The 23,328-nt window shown below is 36.2% G+C and overlaps 2 protein-coding genes and 1 non-coding gene across 5 annotated transcripts; 1 reads left to right on the plus strand and 2 right to left on the minus strand.

The window, feature by feature from the left end:
* Window positions 1–1,183: 1,183 nt before the first annotated feature.
* Window positions 1,184–9,831, plus strand: PARC6 (plastid division protein). Of its 3 annotated transcripts, none has more exons than XR_016040937.1 (12): window positions 1,184–2,305; window positions 4,525–4,638; window positions 4,723–4,860; window positions 5,024–5,128; window positions 5,619–5,741; window positions 5,852–6,220; window positions 6,360–6,455; window positions 6,527–6,655; window positions 7,365–7,452; window positions 7,600–8,409; window positions 8,778–8,968; window positions 9,179–9,831. XR_016040937.1 is itself a non-coding variant. In XM_011626484.3 (12 exons), the coding sequence occupies exons 1-12, from the start codon at window positions 1,997–1,999 to the stop codon at window positions 9,261–9,263; spliced, it is 2,535 nt and encodes an 844-aa protein (XP_011624786.2). In that variant the 5' UTR covers window positions 1,184–1,996; the 3' UTR covers window positions 9,264–9,831. The 3 variants fall into 3 exon arrangements, 2 of the variants coding, with proteins under 2 accessions (XP_011624786.2, XP_088703040.1); XM_011626484.3 differs by having other exon boundaries at window positions 7,387–7,452; XM_088846914.1 differs by having other exon boundaries at window positions 2,038–2,305; window positions 5,619–5,685; window positions 7,387–7,452.
* A 6,598-nt stretch (window positions 9,832–16,429) lies between these two features.
* LOC18437576 (BTB/POZ domain protein) lies at window positions 16,430–22,967 on the minus strand. Its single transcript, XM_006847780.4, has 3 exons — window positions 22,434–22,967; window positions 21,138–21,687; window positions 16,430–16,873 (listed from the first exon to the last, which is right to left on the minus strand). The coding sequence occupies exons 1-3, from the start codon at window positions 22,812–22,814 to the stop codon at window positions 16,563–16,565; spliced, it is 1,242 nt and encodes a 413-aa protein (XP_006847843.3). The 5' UTR covers window positions 22,815–22,967; the 3' UTR covers window positions 16,430–16,562.
* A 267-nt stretch (window positions 22,968–23,234) lies between these two features.
* On the minus strand, window positions 23,235–23,306 carry TRNAD-GUC (transfer RNA aspartic acid (anticodon GUC)). Its single transcript has one exon. It is a non-coding gene; the product is annotated as a tRNA-Asp (tRNA).
* Between the last annotated feature and the right edge of the window lie 22 nt (window positions 23,307–23,328).

The raw sequence follows: 23,328 nt of genomic DNA on the forward strand, positions 1-23,328 counted from the left end.
TTGCACGGTTTAGAACTTGACGATTTGAATTACTCAATTCACCTGAAAAATACATGCGTCCTATGTTTGGAACAACTGGTGTATTTCTTGGGTGAATAAGTAGTTCAGAACTTCAAGTCATAAGTCTCTTCGTGAGTGAATAAGCAATCTGGAAAGTTCCAAACTGCTGAATTTTCAGAACTGTGAATATGAATGTCACTAAAAAAGGGGCGTTAGTTCAGACGTCAAAGTTCAAAAAGTTCGGAACTGAAGGTCATCAAATGTTAAAGTTCGAAACCGAAGGCCATCGAATGTTTTCCCAATTATTTGGGGTCAGCTAAACCAATAGTATTTGAAAAGAGTAATGATCCTATGAAACCTTCTCATACCCATGTATATAGGACTATAATGGATCATCATTAAATTTGCCATAGATTTCTAACAACGTTATCATATAGGGGTAGGATTTAACTTTTTTAGAGATCTATACCACATTTAATGGTGATCCTTTGGGGTCCTACACACATGAGTGTGAGAGGTTCTCGTAAGATCATACTCATAGACAATGACAATATAAAAACTCAAAAAGAAAGCATGAGCATAAAATATGAAAATAAAATATTTTTAGCAATACGGAAGATTATTTATGTTATTTAGCAATTAAAATGTATGGATTTGAAAAAAAATATTTTGAGTATGAGAAATAGTACATTTTGGTACATATGATATGGACAATCTATTTTCAAGATTTTAATGTGTTTATAGGTTTATTTTATTTGAGCAATGTTTTAAAGTTTAAAATTTTATAATAAAAAATAAAAATAGATTTTCAAGCCATCTTAGTACTTTTTGGCACCAAAATTGTATCTTATGATAAAATTTAGAGGTACTTCTTATTTTGATAGTTTAAAATTACAACCTTGTATAAACCACACCCCTTTTACTTTGTATTAACATTTGGACAATGGATTGATAGGGCTGTAGTCCTATCAAAATAAGTACAACCTCATCTCACAATTCATAAAAAAATACAATTCAAGTATAAAAAAATCTTTACGATCACCTCGGCTTAGGATTTTAAGCTCTAAAAATCTTGTATATTGGAACAAATTATCTAGAGTGTCTATTTCACGTTAAAATGAAGTGTTCATAGATCCAAAAGATCTGTACCATTATTTAAGTTTCAAAATTTATTATCGGTGTTGAAAATTGATCAGTGGGAATTTCCAATTGCCGAAAGTGCTTTCTATTTGAGGTGAGGCTTTCTTTTGTTTTCATAAGGCCTAGGCCCTATAGAAATTTAATCCTTAACATTTCGTTATAATTAAAAAAATTGGGGCAATTTTTACAGGAGATTTCCATTGCGAGACCTTTTCCGTTATGGATCGATTCGCATTACCTGCCTTTTAAAGTGTTTTAACGGCACTTGAATCACAGTCCGACACTCTCTCTGCTTCCCCCTTCCTGTCCTCATTTTTACAAACCCTAGAAATTTCAACTGGTTTTCTGATTCATGGCGAGAAATTAGGGATTTCGATTTCATCTCTAATTGCTAGCCTTGATGACCTCTATTGATGAGGGGAGGATTTAGGGTTGGTGAAGTTCCGAATCCTAAAATCATTTGGTTTTTGCAGAAAATGGGTTGCGAATTTTGACTTTGTGGTAATGTTAGGAAACCCTAAAATCGACTGGTTTTTTGGTTTTTGAAAGGAAATGGCGAGGTGTTGATTCAGGAAATCACTGTAAACCATAAGGTTAGCTGGTTTTTTGCCTTTTGTGAGGAATGCAAGTGGGTTTAGGGTTTGTGTACTATTAGGGAACCCGAAAACTTGTGACGCATTGCAGAGGTTCCATTCAAGTTCATTTTTGAGTCTTCAAGAAAAATTGCTCCTTGTGATAAATAGAGAGGATTAGGGAATGCGAATGGTGGCATGGTGCCATTTTTTTATTTATTTTGCATAATGATAGTTTGGAGCTTTAAGCATGGATCTCTCTACTCTAAGATCATCTGGAATTCATGTTGAATAGTGAGGTTGTAAGGTCTTCATGTATGGCTTCTGCTCATTCGATGCTGAGTATCTCGACTTCGTGCCCCTTCAATGGTGCTTTTGAGGAGACAAGGCGAGCTAGCACTGTCTATAGTTTATCTGGGAAAACAAGTTTTCACATAGGTAGATTTTTGTCTGGTCCATCCCTTGATCTTGATAAGAGACATTTGAGGGGGAGCAAGGTTAATGGTACCGGTCGATTGAAGGTAACAGAGGCACAAACAGTCGAGAATGGAGAGATTCGAAAGACCGTGGAGATACCTGTTAGCTGTTATCAGGTTAGGAGTTTCCCTTTTTTTTTAATTATGTGATTAACTTCTCTACTTTTGGGATTGTTTGGTGGTTTTTTTGGTCAACGTAATGTTGTGTCATTTTTATTAATTTGAACAGTTCATGTGTCATTCTTATTAGTTTGAACAGTTCACTATGTATGATTAAGTTTGATTATTTTTTTATAGTCACGTAGATAGTTTTTTTTTTTTTTTGGGGGCAATTATGTTTATATGGATTCCTGTTTAAGAAAAAATCCTCGTGTTATTTCTTCTATAAATGAGAAAAAAAAATTGAACTGCTGCTTTCATTGATCCATTTCCAACTTTGGGGTTTATCCAATCGCAATGTGTTTTATTGAGGGTTTGTTGTAGTCAATTGATGATTAATGTTGTTGCATCTGGTTTCTAATGAATGCATGCACGTTTGCCATTTTTTTTAATACAAAACATTCTTGTGTAGCACTACTTAGAAAAGAGAAGACCTAGTAAAACTAGAGAATGAAAATTTGGAGTTAAACATAGTAAAGAAAATTAGAAACATATAGAACATTTGAAAAAAAAAAAGAAACCATATAGAAATGTAGATGTAAATTCTAGCTGTTTGGAAATTTCCTTGAGCTACAAAGACAGCAGATTTGTCTCAAACAATGTCGAACAGAGTCTGTCATTTGTCAAATAAAAAATTGAATGCCAAATTTTGGATATAATGGAAAAGAACGTACTGCATCTTGTGTGAAAAGACAGAGGAAGGACTCTAACTGTTGATTGCCTTCATTATCTCCAGAAGGCATTTTTATAGACCTCGTGAGTAACTTGTGGAGGATATCTTTTAAGACAGGTGAATCCCATCATCTCATGGCTGAATAAGATAAATTGTGCTTTAGAACAATGAAGGAATGATTTATGAATAGGGCATGAGCCCCTAAAGAGGGGCTTAAAACCCTACTTCTTGGGTGGGGGTGGATGCAAATGGCCATTACAAGAGCAGAAAATTCCTTATTCATTTGCTATGTGGTGACTGTTTGAGGGCTTTTGTTGCTGTGGAAAGTTATGAACCTCTACTTGATTTGTTGTTTGTTTTCGAAGATTCGGAACTATATTAAAGGATTCTAAGTCCTAGGTATCTTTGAGGAGAAACCTTCAAAATTCGTATGGTAGTCCTAAATCCTAATTCAAAGGATCCTTTTAGCCTCTCTATGTGTATATAGAATCCATGAAGAACAACTATTACAAGGGCTCTCCTCTTAATACAATCTTAGCTTAAAAAAGAAAGAAAGAAGAAACTAATAAAAGAACTCTGAAATCTGGCCAGTTGCATTTCTGTCAGTTCTGAAGAAATGTTACCAGGGACGACATGTACACGCATCACATGCACGTGGTGTTTGGGTGCTTGTACTCGTCTATGGTCATGTATAATTTTTTATTTTTGTATCTTACTTAGGTAGGCATCTAGATAACACATACATAAATACCCATATAGATGTGTATGTGTGTGCGTGCACATTCTTTAGTCTTTATTATCCAACTAACTTATAAAAACAGAAGAGATTGAAATATAAATTATAAGAAAAATTTATAAAGAATTGCAAAATGGCAAAGTATAAAATATTGACATCTTATGTCAACTAATTGACGCCTTAGTGATGTGATGCCTTACAAGCCATGATTTCAAAATTCGCAAGATATGATGTATGGGCATCCGATATAAACTAATGAATCATGGCCAGTTTGGATGGGCTTCTTACTTGGCGTAGTTCTGTCTCTCTCTTCCTTGTTCTGGCTTAATGAACATCGGCGGAAAGAGTTTTTTTTTTTATATATATTTTTTCTTCTCTAGCTCAGTGGGCCAGAGATTATGGCCCTGTTACAGTGAGCTGGGCCAAGAACCAGGACCCGCTGAATAACTGGAGCTGACCAAACGTTCCCTTTTTACTGTTTTGAGTAAGTGGGGCAGAGTGTCTGGTCCTTGATGTGTTTGGGTAGGCCCGTGTTGCTTTATTGAATTCTTTATCGTCCTTTGCATTTGGTTGATGATATCTTAGTTTTCATTTAATCCTTTATCCTAAAAAAGAATTCTGTGAGTTTAGTCCCCAGAGATTTGCTTGTGTACTTATAAAAAATGACTCTTCTGTTTATTTCTTTCATTTAGAGGAGCTAGTTTGTTTATAGGAAGCTCATCATTGTCACATTTCATCAGAATGCTTTTGCTTTGAATTCTTTTGCAGATTGTTGGTGTTCCAGGCCAAGCTGAAAAGGATGAAATTGTCAAATCGGTTCTGGAGCTTAAAAGTGCTGAAGTAGAAGAAGGTTACACTATGGATGCTGTTGTATCTCGTCAGGTAGTATAAACTTTTCAGAAACAATATGAAGACGTCTAATTTAGCCAATTCACTGTGTTCTTTGTTTCTTATGTTGCCTCTCAGGATCTTTTGATGGATGTGAGGGATAAGCTCTTGTTTGAACCAGAGTATGCTGGTAATATTAAGGAAAATGTGCCACCAAAATCTTCCCTTTGTATTCCCTGGGCTTGGTTGCCTGGAGCTCTATGTCTCCTTCAAGAGGTAGAGTTCTGTGATATCTGTTTATCATGTGCTGTAATGGCAACATGACCATGATGATGTAATGGCATGCATTCAAAACAGTTTGGAAACTTGAGGAAGATGTAACTTATTATCTTCTATTCTGCATTTACCCAACATGATATAAGTGGTCTCAATGATGTAGGTGGGCGAAGAGAAAATGGTCCTAGAAATAGGCCGATCAGCTTTACAGCACCAAGATGATAAACCTTATGTTCATGACGTGCTTCTTTCCATGGCCCTAGCAGAGGTAAGAGAAAGGGGACAAGGATGGTGTACTCTCAGTAAATAAAACCTCATTTTCAGCTTGGAAAGACTTGCAGTTTCAACTCGACCTGCCCAGTTGTCGAGTTTTATAAATAGAAAATTCAGGACGTGCTCAAGTTTTTGGTTATATATTGCTTTTTTCTGTTGTTTTCACATAAAGGAATTTTCTAATGTGGGAAGAATGTGGTAAACTCGGTAACATGCTGGATTGGATCCCAATACAAACTCTTTATTTATTTTATTTTATTTTTCAAATTTTCACAAATTTGAAAAAGTCGTCCAAGTTTTTCCTGAATTAACTATTTAGCAGCAAGTCAACTTGGTTTTGGCCATGGGGCCCATGACTGTGTTGCCGGCTGTGTCCAAACTTGAACACCAGTTCCTTTATTCAAACATGGGTGTTTGATTTACATGATTCCCGATTTACATTTCACTGAAGTGCGCTGATTAATGTTTCTGTTAATCCTTTGAAGTGTTCAATTGCAAAGTCTGGATTTGAGAAGGGAAAAGTAGCTCAAGGTTTCGAAGCCCTCGCTCGTGGTCAGTATCTTCTCAGGAGCAAAATTTCTCTAGGAAAGATTCCCCTGTTAGCACAGGTTATACTCCACATGAATTCCCTTCTGATGATCTTTTCATGTCCAAATCTGAACCTGCTTTTACTAGGGGATATTGTTTTAAAGAAAATATTTTGGGGCATGAATTTTAGATAGAAGAATCTTTGGAGGAGCTTGCGCCTGCCTGCACTTTAGAGTTCCTGAGCATGCCCCACACACCTGAAAATGCAGAACGAAGAAGGGGAGCAATTGCAGCCTTGCGTGAATTGCTTAGACAGGGTCTTGAAGTTGAAACTTCCTGTAGGGTCAGAGACTGGCCATGCTTCTTGGGCCAAGCAACGAGCAAACTAATGGCTACCGAAATTGTGGACCTGTTATCTTGGGATACCCTTTCACTTACCAGGAAAAACAAGAAATCTCTTGAATCACAGAATCAACGGGTTGTTATTGATTTCAATTGTTTCTACATTGCCATGTTAGCCCATGTTGCCTTGGGCTTCTTGAGCAGGCAAACTGATCTGGTACTATACTCTCCAGTCAGTCATACGACTCATACCTTTCTTTTGAGCATGCCTTGAACCTGTATTAACTCCTGGTATTTTAATTATACAGATTCTTTCTTTTTTTCTCTTTTTGTGATTGGTCATGTTAACCATACAGATTCAAAAGGCAAAAACCATTTGTGAGTGCTTGGAAGCATCAGAAGGAATAAATTTAAAATTTGAGGAAGCTCTCTGTTCTTTCCTTCTTGGGCAGGTATTCACTTTTTTGCTATTTTTTATTTTCTTTACCTGACTGTTCAGTGAATGCAATCTTGAGGCATGCAGGGTGGTGAATTGGTGGCAGCTGAATGGCTTGCGAAGCTTGAAACAAATGTAAACCCAACCTTTCAGAATGTTAGACTTGCAAAATCTGGCAAAGAAGATAAAAGCAATACAAGTGCATATCATTCTTTGGTATCTCCCACTCACCCTTTGAAATCAGGGAAACATGCGTTTGTTGGTCTAATTTTCTGGATATTATTGATTTTTTTGAATTGTGATAATTTGCATTGTTATGTTTTTCTTGGTTTCTAATTTTTTTTGGGCAGTGTTATTAGAACCAGACCGACCACTGAACCAGTGATGGGTCGGATCCAATTAAAACGGATCCTGCCGCCAGTTAAACTAGTTGGACCAGATTTAATAAAATAAATACAGTAAAAATGATCATTTAAAAATATGGAATATATACAAAAGTACAAAACGAGTTGGCCAATTTTATATGACCAGTTGCATTGGCCAAAACGGCTGGTCTGACCGGAAAACTGGTCAGATATTGATTATGACTAGTTTTCGATCAAACCTGGATTTGCTTTGGCGTAGACCTGCCAGGGCGACAGTTGGTGGTCTAACCAGTTGTACCGGCCGATCCTTCCTGGTCTCAATAACTATGATTTTGGGTCCATTTATCATTTCTTGTGTCTAAATTATGTATTATTATGTTCTCCTTGGATTTCTTTACTGTTCTTGGGTCCATATATCATATCTTCCTTGGACTAACTTGGAAATTGTTGCTTTAGTGAACTCATTTAAAGTTAATTTGGTCTTCTATTGTTAACCGACTACTACTCGGGAGACCAGTCGTACTTTCCTTGCTTAAGGTTGCAACTGTGTCTTATGCCAGAAGGCCTGCTGAAATTGACCAGGAAAAATGGTTGAAGGACTCTGTGCTTGGTGTATTTGCTGATACACATGATTGCTCACCATCTTTGGTGAGTCTAACGCTATAACTGCTGTACACATTCAGTTTTTATTTAGAAGGAGAAGTCTATGCAGCTGCGTCTAATTTTTCTATTGTCATTATGCCACCAAAACTCATAGCTTGGAGTTGACTAGAATAGTGGGTTGTAATTTTTCAGGTAAATTTTTTCCGGGCAGAAAAGAGATCCCCACTTGATAGCAAACAGAAGAAAAAAGCTGACCAAAGTACCACTGGAAGCCTAAGATCCTCATCACTTGGTGGTCCATTTCCAACCGATCATAAGCTTGGAGTCTCTGATGATACACTTCGACCACTGAGTTCAGTTCTGCATGTTGGTGCTGCTGTAAAACGGCTAACACCTGCCAATATGCAGAGTCAAATTTCATTGGGGAAGGCTAATTCTAATCATAATTCTCAATCTGTGCAAATGAAGAGAAACTTTGGAAATTACCGGAGAAAATTATGGGAAAGCTGGTGGGCCTCAGAAGGAGTGGCAGGGAGGCTCTGTTTCAGTACATTCTTAGGATGCTGCATGTTTGGTACGTTTAAGCTGCTTTCTTTGCAAGTTGGGCGCAATCGAATTCCAAATTGGTACTCCAATCAGTCTACTATATGCACGAGTGCTTTTGCTTGTACAAGGGATCAATCGTTAGACCCAAAGATAGCTCCTATTTCTGTCAGTAAGGGTGGGATTGGAACGAGGATCAATGGGTTGATCCTGTTCTTTAAGAAGCAGCTTAAGCATCCCTTAAATGCTGGCCCCTCGCAAAATTTGTGGCCAGTCGATGATCTATCAGCCTTAAATAAGGCACCTACTGGTGGTAGTGTGCTGCTCAAGAGAGAGATGCCATTTGAGGAAGCAGAAGCTCTCGTGAAGCAATGGCAAAACATCAAATCTGAGGCTTTAGGACCAAACCATCATATTCATTGCCTTCCGGAGATCCTTGCAGAGTCAATGCTTTCTCAGGTTAGATTTGAAATACCTTAAGCTGTTTTCTTCTTGGGCCTGTTTGATATGGTCCATTAGGGCATCGTAACAACATGAGCTAGAGGTTATCACTGTCCCATCAATGGGTTAGATGGTGGAGGGGGTGGGTCCCATCAAACATGTTACTAATTCATCTTTATGTCTCACTGCCCCTTCATCATCGTAACCCATTTTATTGGATGGTGATAATCCACAAGGTCGTTGTTGTCATGTCCATGTGGTTTATACGATATTTTGCTTTTTTCATTGCTATGAAAGAAATTGTATTTCATCTGATTTTAGCCTTGGCTCTTTCTATTGTTAGAGATCTATCTTTCATGATTGTCTCTGTGTTTTCGTACAAGCAGTGGCAAGCTCTGGCAGAGTCTGCAAGGTTGAGGTCGTGTTTTTGGAGATTTCTTTTACTGCAAGTGTCAATTCTGAGAGCTGAGATTGTATCAGATGGGATTGGCTGGGAGATGGCAGAAATAGAGGCAGTCTTGGAGGAAGCTGCAGAGCTCATTGATGAATCTCAGCCCAAGAACCCAAATTATTACAGGTAATCCAGCTTCCCAAAAGAATTCTTTTGGCAATGCTGCTGCTATTCCCCTACCCCTCCCTTCCTCCTCTTTTCTTTCTTTCCATGTAGAATGCAAGTTTATGATTGTTGCTTCAGTTATTGACTGTTTCATTTCCTCTAAGCAGCATTTACCAATTTCATGCTTATGATGTTACTTTAGTTTTTGACTGTTTTATTTCTTCAAAGCAGCACATACCAAATACGGTATGTTTTGAAAAGACAGTATGATGGTACATGGAAATTTTGTGGTGGCGGCATCCAGACTCCTGCTTGATTCTTGCACTTCAGATGCAAAAGAGTCACACTCATTGTCCCACTTCTTCAAGGCAGTACAACACCAATCTTCACTTTGTAGGGGAATTCATTGAACTCGGAAGAAAAAAGAAAAAAGAAAGAAAAAGAAATACGAAAGAAGGGGAATCCTATCGTCATATTATGTTAGGGTGCAGTAGAGCAATCAGTTCTAACTGGCGAAATGAACTGATCTCTTGAATTGTAAAATTGTAATGCGGGCAAAACGTGTCTCATTTATTGTCCATCTCCCTTGTAATGTTTCCTATTAATCTTGGCTTCTTAGCCAGTTTTTAGCATGTGTCCTCTGGTGATTGGAGCTATAGAAGCGTACTTTGTCGCCTCAACCTTTGTGTGTTTCTCCCACACTTGCTGTCGCAAGAAATACCAGGACAAATGCAGTGTCTCCTTAGTGGCCAAGCTTGGATCACTTTGTCCAAAGCCTTAGCTGACCTGTGCAGATCAAATTTATTGTTTCCACGACTAATGTGAAAGGCATGTAGACGATCTCTCCATTGATTCTCAGTAGTATTTCTGCATTATTCTTTCTCTATTTGTGCTCATGTGTTTCCTGGTTTGCTTACTTCTATGATATATATATATATATATATATATATATATATATATATATATATATATATATATATATATATATATATATATATAGGATAGCACAGCGCTAGGAATTGAACTTGAGATGTAGCGTTTTTAATGTCAAGTGCTAACCACTCAAGCGCAAACACAGTTCCGACTTCTAGGATTATCGTGCATTACATGGCTATAGAAATAACAACTGCATACTGCAAGTTTTATTTCGGGGAATTTTTTTTTTTTTTAATTCTTCGTTATATAGATTTATTGGAAGTATCAATCCTGCAGCTGACTCATTACTCTTGACTACTATGCCGTTGCGTTCATAATAAACTGTATCGAAAATATCAATTAATACATATGCTTTTGATAAAGTTTTTTTTTTTTTTTTTTTATTGTAAAAAAAAAAATGCTTTAGATAAGGCTTTTTATTTTTTAAAATACCTCTAGATCAGCTAAATAGCCAAAGTGCCAAATTGCTCTTTATGCTAATCACAAGTAACTATCGGCTTATGCATTTTCCACTAAGGACTGGGGAGGATCTCTCTCTGGAATTTTGGTAAAGTTGCACTTGAACGCTCCACAGCAGAACGTGGTGTTTCCGCTGTGAAATTTGGTAAAGTTTCACCTGAAAGCGCTACCACATAACCTACTTTCGCCATTGAAAGACTTCGTAAGGGCTTGTAAATCCATTTTTACATTTGAGTGGAATCTGGAGCTACAAAGATGGTGAAGATCTGAATAAATGTATAGGTTGAACTTAAAAAATCCTGAGAAAAGAGCGGAAAATTAATTCATAAGAAAATAGAGTGGAAAGAGACGGAAATTGTTGAGTTATTCTGATGTAGAAATTACATCTCTTTTTATTCTTAAAGGTTAGAAATTGCATCACGATGGAAAGAAGTTTGTTGGGGGGAGGGGGGTTGGGCTTGGGGTGGGTTTGTAAAAGGTGCTGACCTTATGCCTTTACAAGTAATGGGCATTGGTAAATTATGGAAGATATAGTTTTGGCATCGAAAATTTTAAAATGACTTGAAAATTCATGTTCAATCTTAATTATAAAATTTAAAATTTCAAGACCATGCAAATTGAGCACATCTATATACACTTGAAAATCTAAAAAAATCCAAAAGTGTCACACTCCAAGGATTGGGATCAAGGGCAAATGGTGAGTGTGATATCTTGGATTCAAAGAGTGAGCATATTAGATATTGATGAGAGATAGAGAGAGAGGAGAGAGAGAGAGAGGGGGCATGTTCACCATCTGGCCTGAGCTCACTGCATTCTCCAGTCACAAAACCAGTGGTAATCGAAGGCATTATTGAATGCAGCCCTGATGAAACCCAATTGTTGAGGGTGGGTTTTCTCTCTTCATCAACGCTGCACTCAATAGTGCTTTTTATTACTCATTTTCCCCTTACTTGCTCTCTAGAAACACTATGGCCCCATGTCTTCTGGTTGAAACACCATGTCTCTGATATCGCCCTTCTTCTTGTGGTTGTTAAACGAATCCCTTGAACTGATCTCACACGTTGAAGCCATGAGTAGAACTACTTTTATTTAATAATTAAACAAAGCGGCTCTTGAACTGCCTCCTGTGTTTTTCAGAATCTATTTTCTTCAAACTTTTTACATTTCTTAAAAAAAAATATTGGGACTTTTCATCTCTTACAATATTTTGTAAATTGATCATTTTTCTATATAACAAAATGATTGATTCCATTGCGGATGGTCAAAACGAAAGTAACAGATGGTGCGGCTTTTGTGAGGCCACGGCCTATGAAATTTGGTAAGGCCCCCACTTTGAAAACCCCACTGAATTTGTAGTTCACAATGCCTGGATTGGATTGTGATGTCCACGGGTAAATTTTTTTTATGGTGCCATCTACTTGTAAACATATTATCTGGACCATCCATTTTCAAGATTTTCATTATATAAAGACCTATATAAATATATGACTAGTAACAGTTATGTATAGACACCAAGGATATGCACCAATCAAATCATAATTTTAGAAACTTAATATTATCAAGAGATATATACCCATACAATTAAGAGATATATATACGCTAACATTCCCCCTCAAAGCCTCGATATGCTTAGATACAAAGTAGCTGGAGTTTGAACAATAAGTTGCATAGTTGGATCTTTAAAGCTTCACATGCATGTCGTAAACTCTAGATCTTCACCAGAGACAAAAATGCGTAAACTCTATATCTTCATTGGAGACGGAAAAGCAGTTGAGACAGCTGAAAAAACAGAATGGCACTTGGAAGAGCCAACAGAACTCGGTTTAGATCCGAGACAGATTCAGCAATTGGCAATCTGAGACAGATTTAGTAATTCACAGTCCAGAACACAAGCCAAAAGAGAAACAAAACAAAGGCTGTTTTATAGAGAGTCGAAACACGACTTAGAGACCTTTAGCAGTTTTTCTTTGGTCTATGACTTTTTCTCACTAAACTGCTAGTGTTGATTGATTCAATCATCGATGAAAGGGAGAGTTGAAGTTTTTATGCAAAAGAGGAAGCTGAAGTTTTTGTCCAATCAAGATTACATAGATACGAAACCTCAGATCTTTTATGTGGGTGGTGCCACCTCAAAACTTTACCCAAAATATAAGGCCTCATTAATAGTGTAGATCAAGTGGATATAAGAATTAAAATGGATCATCTATAGACAGTGCTATGGGATGGACAATTTTTAGTACCTGAAATCTTTACTTTTCAAGACCATGATGGTTGAAGTAGAGATGACGGACTTGGTAAAAGACCATGATGGTTGAAGTAGAGATGACGGACTTGGTAAGTTTTTGTGCTACAGCTTCTCCTTAGAATTGAGGTGCAGCTTTTTAAATTCATGGGGCTTTCTTGCATGGTTTTCATCTCACATAATCTCTTTTGTCCAAATTTGTTAAGTCTTTTATATTTTTATTGCATGGTTCCCATTTGCTGTAATATCTTTGTTCAAACTTTTTGAGATTACTCTTGCGTATTGGATGGTTTTCACTTAGTATAGCAAGTGACCAACTTCATGTTAGGTCCATTCTAAGTCCTTCTTTAATCAAAGTAAACGATTTCGTGGCCATACAATGTCTTGTCGTGAAGGGATTAGTTTCTTTTGATTTTGTTAATAAGGTCAATAGCCAATTGATGCGCAATCAACCTTAAAAAGTCCACCCTCCCTCTATTCTTATCTCTATTTATGACACTTAATAGGAACCGACCATCTGGTTGTTTGTTCTGTCCATTGATCGGTTTGATCTAAGCAAAAGTTCGATTTCGTAAAAAAAGGTCAAAGTCAGTATTTGATTGGTTTTGGTTGGTCTGATAATTCAGGTTTAACTAGTTCAATTTGCTGGAAAAAAGTGAGAATTTTTTTTAATATATTTTATATTTTTAATTATTATTTTTATGGGTGCAGTTTATATAGAATCTAGGCTCTAAACAATCAAATTAGAGCCTACCTTCAAATAATGTCAAGAAATGTAGTTTCAATATTGGAAATCCTTGTGATAGCTTTAAAATATATATTTTTATATTTATTTATAAAGTTTAAATTGTCAAAAATAGTATAGATCAACATATCTATGAAAACTTGAAAATCTTGAAAATTGATGGTCCAAAAATGCATTACAAAATACAATATTTCCAAAACTTGCAATCCATTTTTTTCTTATATCCATGCATCTTGATGTCGAGATGATCAATTTGAAGATATTTGGGCATCAAAACAAACTATTGTAGTGAAACTTTTGAGGTAGGCTCAAATTTGATTGTTTAGAGCCTCTGCTCTATATAAACTTTTACCTAGTTTTATTTTTTATATTTTTCTAAAATATGGTTCAACCAGTTCGACTGATAGATGAGCTAATTTTGATTGGACTAAACCCTTAATTGATTCAATTGAAAGTTTGATTTAGACGAACTAATTTTGATTGGACTAAACCTTCATTGATTCAATTGAAAGTTTGATTTTCATAATTTAATCACAGTGCACACAAAAAAGAGAGGAAATAAAAATCAATATAACCAGCACGTGAGCTATTTTCTATCTTTTACTTTCGCCATATTATTTTATTCTCAGTTAAAACGTATGTTACAAGGACAAAATAAAATTTGCTACTTCATGGGATGATTGTGACTCTGTTTTTTACCACATATAAAATGGCCTAATTGGAAAACATGTATGGGAATTAATGCACGAAAAATCGAACCAAAATATTAACTGGCGTAACCGGTAAAATGGCCGGTTCAACTGTTCTAGCTGGACCAAACAAGTTTTAGGCGGTCAAAAAAGTTTTAAATTTTTTAAAAAAATACAAAAAAAATCTAAAAAAATATAAAAATTATATTCATAGAATGATTAAACAAAGTATATCCACGTGAAGTTGAAAATTAATGAAAAAATGGATTCCAAATAACCAATTTGTGCCTAAAGATATTTTTTGAATTTATTTAAAAATATGAAAAAAATTAAAAATTAAATATTAATGGCCAAAACAATTTTCAATCTTGTCCATAATGAAGAAAAACATTGATTTTTTTTTTAAAACATGAAAAACATAAAAAATAAAATATTAATGGCCAAAACAATTTCCAATCTTTTCCATAATAAAGAAAAATATTGACAAATTAATTACAAGTAAAATCACTTATTTTTTGGGATTTCATATAATTCTTTTAATAATATCTAGCCGAGCCACTAGCCAATTCAGACCTAACCGGGCGGTTACTGTTAGAACGCCCCGCCCCATTTTTTCTTCAATGATGGGAATGAACAAAGTATGCATGGGAACGCATAAAAACTTATTAGTTGTATAAAAATGTCACAATCATCTTTAGATTTTCTGATATGAAATGAGGTTGAGTTTGTACAATTTACCATGTTTAAAGCAACCTAAGAAAAATCGAACTCGAATAGGTAATCGGACATAGGGTTAAAAGCGGTTCAACGAGCCTAATCGGACCGGACATGGGTTGAAAGCAGTTCAACGGGCCTAATCCGGCAAGTCCCATGTGGTTTAAAAAGTGTTAAAAAAATATAAAAAAAATTAAAAAATATGAAAAAAATGTAAAAATAAATATTAATGGCCAAAACAATTTCTATTTTTTTTCCCAAAATTATGAAAAATATTAAAAACAATGTATTGCAAACAAAATCCACTATTTTTTAAAATTTTATATACTTTTTTCAAAAATACCCTGATATGGTTCACCAAAACCGGTCGAAACCAGAACCGGCCATTGGCCAATTCCGATCTAACCGGGTCTATTCGGGCGGTTAGAATTTGAATGCATTTATGAATGTTCCTTAGACATTGTGCGAATAAATGACACACCTGATTTTACATATGACAGCTTGAAGTGATCGTGACCTTGGTCAAATTCGAGTTAAAATTCATAATCCGTTTGCAACCTAGGATAAAATTTGAGCGTAAGAGTATTTTATTTTTAGGACTTCAAAATCTGGGGATGTGATCTCTTGAAGTCTCAATCACGGTTTCGATGAGTCCATGTAGAAATAAGTTACATCTTAAAAATCTACTTTTGAGATGGATTTTTGGACACGTAATCTCTAACATGGAGATCATGAATATAAAATAAATAAATAAATTTTTATTATTAAAAAATTAATTTTATTAAAAAAACATTTGAGCCATTAATTTCAATTGTTTTTAGATGGACCACCTATTTGCATCTATTTTTAAAATGGATACTTTATACCTTGGAACCGCATGTTGTAGAAATGTGATCCGGCCTGCATGAAACAATTTTTCAAAAGAAAAAATAAAAGTTCAAATTGCACGCTCTTTTGTGCTTGAAAAAACTAAGATCCCGAGATTAAATGATGACCGTTCAATTTTTAGGGGTCAAGATCCTAGTGTTGAAGAACATAAAATCTAATTTTCTGAATAAAGTTATCTAATTATTATTTGATGAGCACAAAATCTAATTTTCTGAAGAAAATTATCTAATAATTCTTAGGTCAATCCAAATTTTCCTATAAAGAGATCTTCGAATTGCTCTTTTGCCTAGAGGAGTTAATATACAGCATGCTCCTGCTGGAACATGGCGTACGATAGATCTTTTTTTAAGTGGGGTATCCAAGAAAGAAAAATTGTTTATGCGTATTAAAGATGGATGTAAAGTGGTGGTCCGTCTTAAAAAAAGATAAAAATCAACAATCTAAACATTTTTCAAAATATCAGGTTAGTTTTTCAAATTGTTTTTTTTTTTTACGTATTCATGTTCTCCATGTTAGAAATGATGTATAGGTGAAAAATTAGGTCCAAAACCTATATAAAAAATGAAACATGATGAGGGAATATATATATATATATATATATACATTTGATTCCTGGGACTCATGAAAACCTTATCCCTTTAAAAAAGGGTGGCAGCAGGCCCAATGGCCTGGCTCGGTAAAAGTAGGGTCTGAGCTTCAAAAATGTGTATTGAGGACACAGGCCTGGGCCAGTGAAGTCAGGTGCTTGGTGCTGATTTCTTTATCTTTTTTCGTAGGCCCGGCCCATTGCCAGCCCTAAATAAAACACCTTTGTTGTTTTGAAGGTGTGTATTCAACCAGAGGGATATATACAGAACTCCATAAACAGATAAAAAAAGAAGAAAAAAAAAGATATACATGCATGAACAAGTTCCAAATGGAGAGGAGACGAAGGGGTTGGAGCTAGGCAATGAGCTTCCTAGTGGAATGGCACCATCTATCAAAGGAGGATTGAAGATTGGGCCAATCTGAAGAGCAAAAGGTGAAGTCTTGGAGCCAATTAGAGAGGATGATCTCTTGATCACAATCTGGTAAGCTCTCTATGATCTCTTCTATTGCTCTCTCCACCTCTCTCCTCTCTGTCCTTGAAAGTATGGGGTATGCAACTCCATTCGAAGCATAGCACAACAATGGAAGCCATTGGATCAAGAGCCTGAACTTCACCTGCCTACATGTCTCAATCTCCCTTGATGCCACCTCCCTTATCAAGATTGCTAGAGATAGGAAAATGGGTCACTGTCAGTTGTTTGTTTTTTGAGAGAATTCTTTTCTTTACTTAGGTTGATGTCCACAAATTTATATGGCAAATTACTGGTGTGAAAGGATTAGGTTCTATCAATCACTTGTCATGAAAAAAAATGGTTTTTGTTTTTTGAAATCCAATTCCTTTTCCTTCTTTTTTTTTTATTTGTTTTTTTTTTTTGGCCTACAAAAGAAATAAAAAGAGAAGTGGGGGGACCCCCAAACCCGACTCGGTTTGTACAAGGGCTTACTTAGGCCTGAACAGAATCCATGTATGTTACATGTCCAAGTAGGGTGCTTAAGGACACAACCAAATGCAAGTTGCATTAGCATAATCTAGAAATGTGGTGTAGTTCATATCAATATCAACCTTATAGGGATTGTATGCGACCGTTTATTTTTGGTACAAGAAAGTCACGATCACATTTAGCCATTAGATGTGAAATCTAATGGAAGAAAGTGTGTCATAACATTCAAAAATTTTTATTGTGGATTTTGTGTCAAAACTATAACATACCCTCAACCGCTGAATTTCAAATCTAACTATCACTGATTATTGTGATCTCCTTGTATTAAAAATAAATGCACTCATTGTATATATATTTCCATCAAAATAAGGTGCAACTCCAAACCTAGTTAGAAGATGCACTTCTAGTATAGGAAACCCCTACAATGGCTTGATAATCTTCAACCCATAATCATGAAATTTAAGTATAAAAAATTAGTTCAGATCCAGTCGATCTACACTTGAAAATTTTAAAAGTGGGAGGTTCAGATAATGTGTTACAGGATGCAATATATTTAAGATTATAATTTTTTTTTTTTTAATATCCATACATCTCAAGGTCGAGATGATCAATTAGAGAGTTTTCCATCAATTTAAACAACCTTATCTAACATGTTATTGAGGTGCTCCTTACTTTTATAACATAAAATTGATGCCTTTCATAAATTTTCTCTGCCTCTAAATATGTATTAGTTAAAAAATAATAATCGAGGACGATATTAAGTAGCATAATAGAACCCCCAACCCTTTTGCTTACACTCAGAATAGCCAAAGTTTATCTCTTTTGCATCACATACAAGACCACCCTAAATTTTTCTTCCACTACAAAAAATGGGAGTTACAATAACCATATGTCATGACTCTACTCCCTGCCGTCCTCAATGGACATTTAAGACTCCAAAGGATAATCTAAAAAAATCTCTTAATCAAATATGAGATATTCAAGACTCAAAGGACAATATATAAAAGAAAAAGGATAAGATAAGGCTTAGGCCTTGCGACAAAAGTAAACCCACCCCTCAAATCTCACCAAAATTTCTAACTTTAGTAATAGAAACTTTTAAACTAATTATCTATGTTAGAATTCGTAGGAGCATACATGCATAGACATTGAATGGAGAATGGAAAGAGAAGAAGAGAGAACACAACATTTACGTCATTCAGGCTGAAGCCTTACGTCCATGGATCCAAAGCCCAAGGGCTACATCTTGACTATTTTGGATTAATTTTTATATTGATAAGTACCTCTATATATAGAGGACAATAAATATGATATGATTTTTTGCAGATAAAGGTAAATAGTAGGAGCCTTATGCTAAAGTCCTACGTCCACGGATCCAAAGTTCAAAGGATTACATCTTCACTATTTTGGATCAATTTATATATTGATAAGTACCTCTATATATAGAGAACAATCACATAATTATAAGAGATAAATATAATATGATTCTTACAGATAGAGATAATAGCAGGAGTCTTATCACCAAACTAACTTGATGACCAAGTAACTTTGATTTCATACCTAATCTTATCAAGAGATATATACTCATTAATCCATAATGATGTATATCACTATGAACCCGAGATATCAATATCCTAACACTCCCCCTCAAACTCAAGCTGCTTTGTGTCAGTTCAAAGCATACTAAGTTGTTAAAAAAACGAGTAATGCTATTCAGATTGCTTGAACAACACGCACAGATTGCAATCGCCGATCAACGAGCCTCAGGAAGAGAGGGCCTCAGGAACATCTGATATCGAGTAACGAAAAACTCGATAAAAAACAAATAAACAGGCCTTCGGAACATACAAAATCGAATAACGAAAAAACTCAATCATCAAATAGGATAGAATAACGGAAAACTCCATCATTCAATAAGATTGAATAACGAAAAACTCAATCATTAAACATAGGCATCCTGAATATACAGGATCGAGTAAACTTGATCATCACACATGATCTAGTAAACTCCATCATCAAGATGGAGTAACGAAAAACTCCATCTTCCAATAAGATTGAGTAACAAAAAACTAAATCATCAAATATGATCAAGTAACGAAAAACTTGATCATCACTCAGGATCGAAAGATTCGATTATCGAACATGATGCATTTGAAAAAGCCAACAGAAATGAAAAGAAAATCTGAAACCTTTGAAACACCGCCATCATTTCAATATGTTTTGCATCTGCTTCTAAAACAGATGGCGAGCCTGCAACCCCACCATTTTCAGCAGGTAGAGGAAACAACTTCTTCCTTGAATATGAAGAAAGAAATCTTGAATTGCCACATATCTACCTCAGGATTAAGTATAGTTTTTTTTTTTTTTGTGTATGGAAACAGGAAGCCAACTCAACCACTCATTAATGCCTCCTCTTGGTCTAGTAACACGATATAAAGATTGTTTATCAAAGAGCCCTAACGCTTTAACCAACCCAATGCTCTGGTTCTTAGCACCAGAAAATCTATTACCAATAATTACAGCTCTCTCCACCACATTCAAAACTCCTGCTTCAAAAATCTCAGGCATTCCTATCGCTCCACTAGGAGGGCTCTGGGAGCTTAATCGTCCTCATAATTTCACCAACCCTAATCCAACTTGATTCAGAAAAAACCCCAATTTTCAACAAGATTAATATGCCTCTAAACAACCCAACCAAATCTCAAAAGCTTTGGTTTTGCCATTTATTTCTGATAAATTAGGAAGAACTAGGTGAAAAATATGGTGGGAAAATATAAAGGTGCAAGCTAGGGTTTTCTATTTTGCAGAGTTTATCATGAACGGATAAGGTTTATGTTATTTTGAGGTTGCAGGAGACTGAAGTTTTCCAATTGAGAGAGACAGAAAGAGAGGACGTCTTTCTAGAGAGAGAGGAAGCCTTCGGTTTAGAGAGAGAGATGGATCAGAATGCAAGGGAAGCTATGGATCAAGGAACTAGTCATGAAATTTTTCGACCTCATATTTGAGCCGATGAGTCTATGGCACTGATACCATGTTAAAATTTGTGGGAGCATACATGCACAAACATTGAATAGAGAATGGAGAGAGAAGAAGAGAGAACACAACATTTACGTGGTTCAGGCCGAAGCCTTAAGTCCACGGATCCAAAGGCCAACGCGCTACATCTTCACTATTTTAGATCAATGTTTATATCAATAAGTATATCTATATATAGAGGACAATTACACAATTACAAGAGATAAATATGGCATGATTCTTAGAGATAGAGATAAATAATAAAAGCCTTATCACCAAACTATCTTGATGACCAAGTAACTTTGATTTGATCTCTTCTTATCTTCTAGATACCTCACTTTCTAATAATGTATATCAATATGAACCCGAGATATCCATATTCTAACAATCTCAACATTGATTATCATGAAAGTTAGAAAAAAATACGGATTCAAACTCGAAAAGAAGTGTACTTACAACCCATTATCTAGACCGCCCATTTTCTAGTTTCAACAAATCCACAAGATCTATATTATATTTGGAGCTTCAAATTTCATAATCCAATGTGGAAATAGATTTTCGAGCCACTATAAAAATCCTGCATCGGAATTGCATTTTTTCCAGTGAAATTTGAAATTGAGGCTTTACATTTTTTTCAGAAGGCTTAGGCCTCATAAAAACTGCATCCCATACAAAAAGACTATCAACTTATGGAGCATAAAGGCTACACTCCCTATCCATTATCGAATGAAATAGGCAGCAAGAGACAACCACCCCTATCCGTCAAATAGGAAATAGGGCAATAGGGTGCATTCTATTGACTATAGTTAAAGTCTAAAAGGTTATTTTTTGGACTTTGTGCAAAAAAATGACATATCCTTAATTGGTTGATTTCATATTTGAAGGCTTGAGGTGATTATGATATTCATTGAAAGCAAATGATTTTATAGTGCACAGTCCCATAATTTAACTGAAAAATAGATCCAAAACTCACCTGATAACTTCACAATTGAACCTTGCACCCTCCGGTTTGCGGTGATCGAAATCGAGGCCAATCCTGACGCGAAGCTCCACTGAACCACGGCGTCCTCCGCAGCTGAGCACGCCCTCATTTTCTCTGTGATCCACAACAGCTCTTGGGCCAACTTCTCTGCCAAAACCTCATCACCCACCCCTTCCTTCTCCCCAACTCCATCAGTTGAGAGCCTAGGTATGTGCCCTACACCAATTTGTGGGCTCAAGAAGGACCCTACACAACTACAAAAGCTCCATAGTGACATTGCAATTGTTGAACCAAGAGGAAGAGTTTGTAAGAGCTTAAAAGGCCAAGGGGCAGTGCTTTCTTGTCTTTGTCGATTTACATGGAGAGAAGAGTGGAGAAGAGCACACGTGCGAGAAAAAGCACTTGAGAGAGCCACACGGTTCACTTCTCTAAGGGCCTCACTTCCTACAAGTGCATTTTCCTCTACGATTTTGTCTACCATAGACAATGCAAATTGGTATTTTCTTGATGAGGCGGGAATGTCGTTGAGGAGAGAGAAGATCTACAATAAAAAATTAGAGAGAGAAAATCTATTAATCATCATCATTGTCGAATTTTTTTTCTAAGGCTCGGCTACACAAATTCTAGTCTGCCATCCTGCTCTATTGAGGGTTGTATTCTTAATGAGGCTATAAGTCCCAAATAATGCTAATGAGATCATTTACCTTTGGTGCAAGCTAGTGACAATTAGTGTAGACTATATTAGATGTAAAATTGGGTGATTGCATTTATTTTATTGACCAAATTCAAAATTCAAAAGAAAATTTCGTTGGGTCACACTTAGATTGCACATTTAAATAGTTTCATCGGATACAATCCTATTATCATTTTGGGAAGCATAAAATATAATTGGTTATTTCAGCACATAATAATAACAATTATCGGTAGCTATCAAATGTCAAATACGTACCATCATTACTGTTCAAGGCCAAATATTTTTTGTTAAGCGTTTACGTAGAGAAATAATGCACGACGACTCCCTGATTTTACATGTAAGGGCATATGGTGTTTTAACTTTTAGTTAATGTTCTTAGATACAATCCATATTCATTTTGCTAACCTAATTGGGATGAGTATATATCATGAAAATCATAATTGCTGATTTATATCTATTTTTAATTAAAAATATATATAAAAAAATTATAATAACTTCTAATCATAATTTGAAATTAAGGGACTGGAGATGTGTAAATTTTGTGTTAAGAAATAACACACTCCTAACCACCTAATTTAAGATGTCGGACTCACTTGAGAGAGGGCTCGCTCTAGGGCCTTCGGTGAGGGCTCTGTGATCCGGGCAGACCCGGCATGGTCGAGAAGTGCAAGCGGGCCCTGGAAAGGCCAATCATGGAGTAGGAGAGAAGAGGAGGAAGGGAGAGAAGGGCATGGAAGGCAGTCCATGAGGATGCGGAGCACCCATACTGTGAACCACACCATAAGCATGAGTACATAGCGAGCGTGGTCCGACGGCTTCCACCGCTCCCCAGGGGTACTACCACCGGAGGCCACCGCAACAAGAGTTTTCGCTGCCATGTTTACTGTGGACATGAATAGCGAGTTTAAGAGAGGTGCAGCGCCACCGCTGCTCGGGGAGAAACCGCGATCGAGGGGGACTAGATGCCCCGCCATCTCTCTCTCTCTCTCTGTATTTGCTTCTCTTTCTAGATCCTCCCCCTCTCTCTACCCCCAGTTTCCTGGTTCTCTCTCCCCCTTTCTGGTTTTATGTGATGCAATGAGGTTCTCTCTCTCTCCCCCTTTCTGGTTCTATGTGATGCAATGAGGAGAAGGGGAGTAGCCATGGGGCTAATTTGTACCTGGGTCTTTTTACGGTTTTACCGGGCCAAAAAAAGGAAAAGGACAAAAAGAGATGAAATGAAAAGAGGAAATAAAACAACTAAACAGTTTAAATTCGATTGGCATGAAGGGACTCTTCACATTGTGTGGATCCATTTTTATGTCCTTGAAAATGTTCGTAATCTCATGCATGTCCTAATTTTAGTGATTGCTATTCTTCTTCTTGTCAAAACGTCTTTTTGCAAAATAAAAGAACGCCGCTGCCGGGGATCGAACCCGGGTCACCCGCGTGACAGGCGGGAATACTCACCACTATACTACAACGACTTCTTATGTTACGCACTTTCTA

Source organism: Amborella trichopoda, chromosome 9 (assembly GCF_054954075.1).
Source record: "Amborella trichopoda isolate Santa Cruz 75 chromosome 9, AtrichopodaSantaCruz75HAP2 v2.0, whole genome shotgun sequence".
Classification (NCBI taxonomy): Eukaryota; Viridiplantae; Streptophyta; class Magnoliopsida; order Amborellales; family Amborellaceae; genus Amborella; species Amborella trichopoda.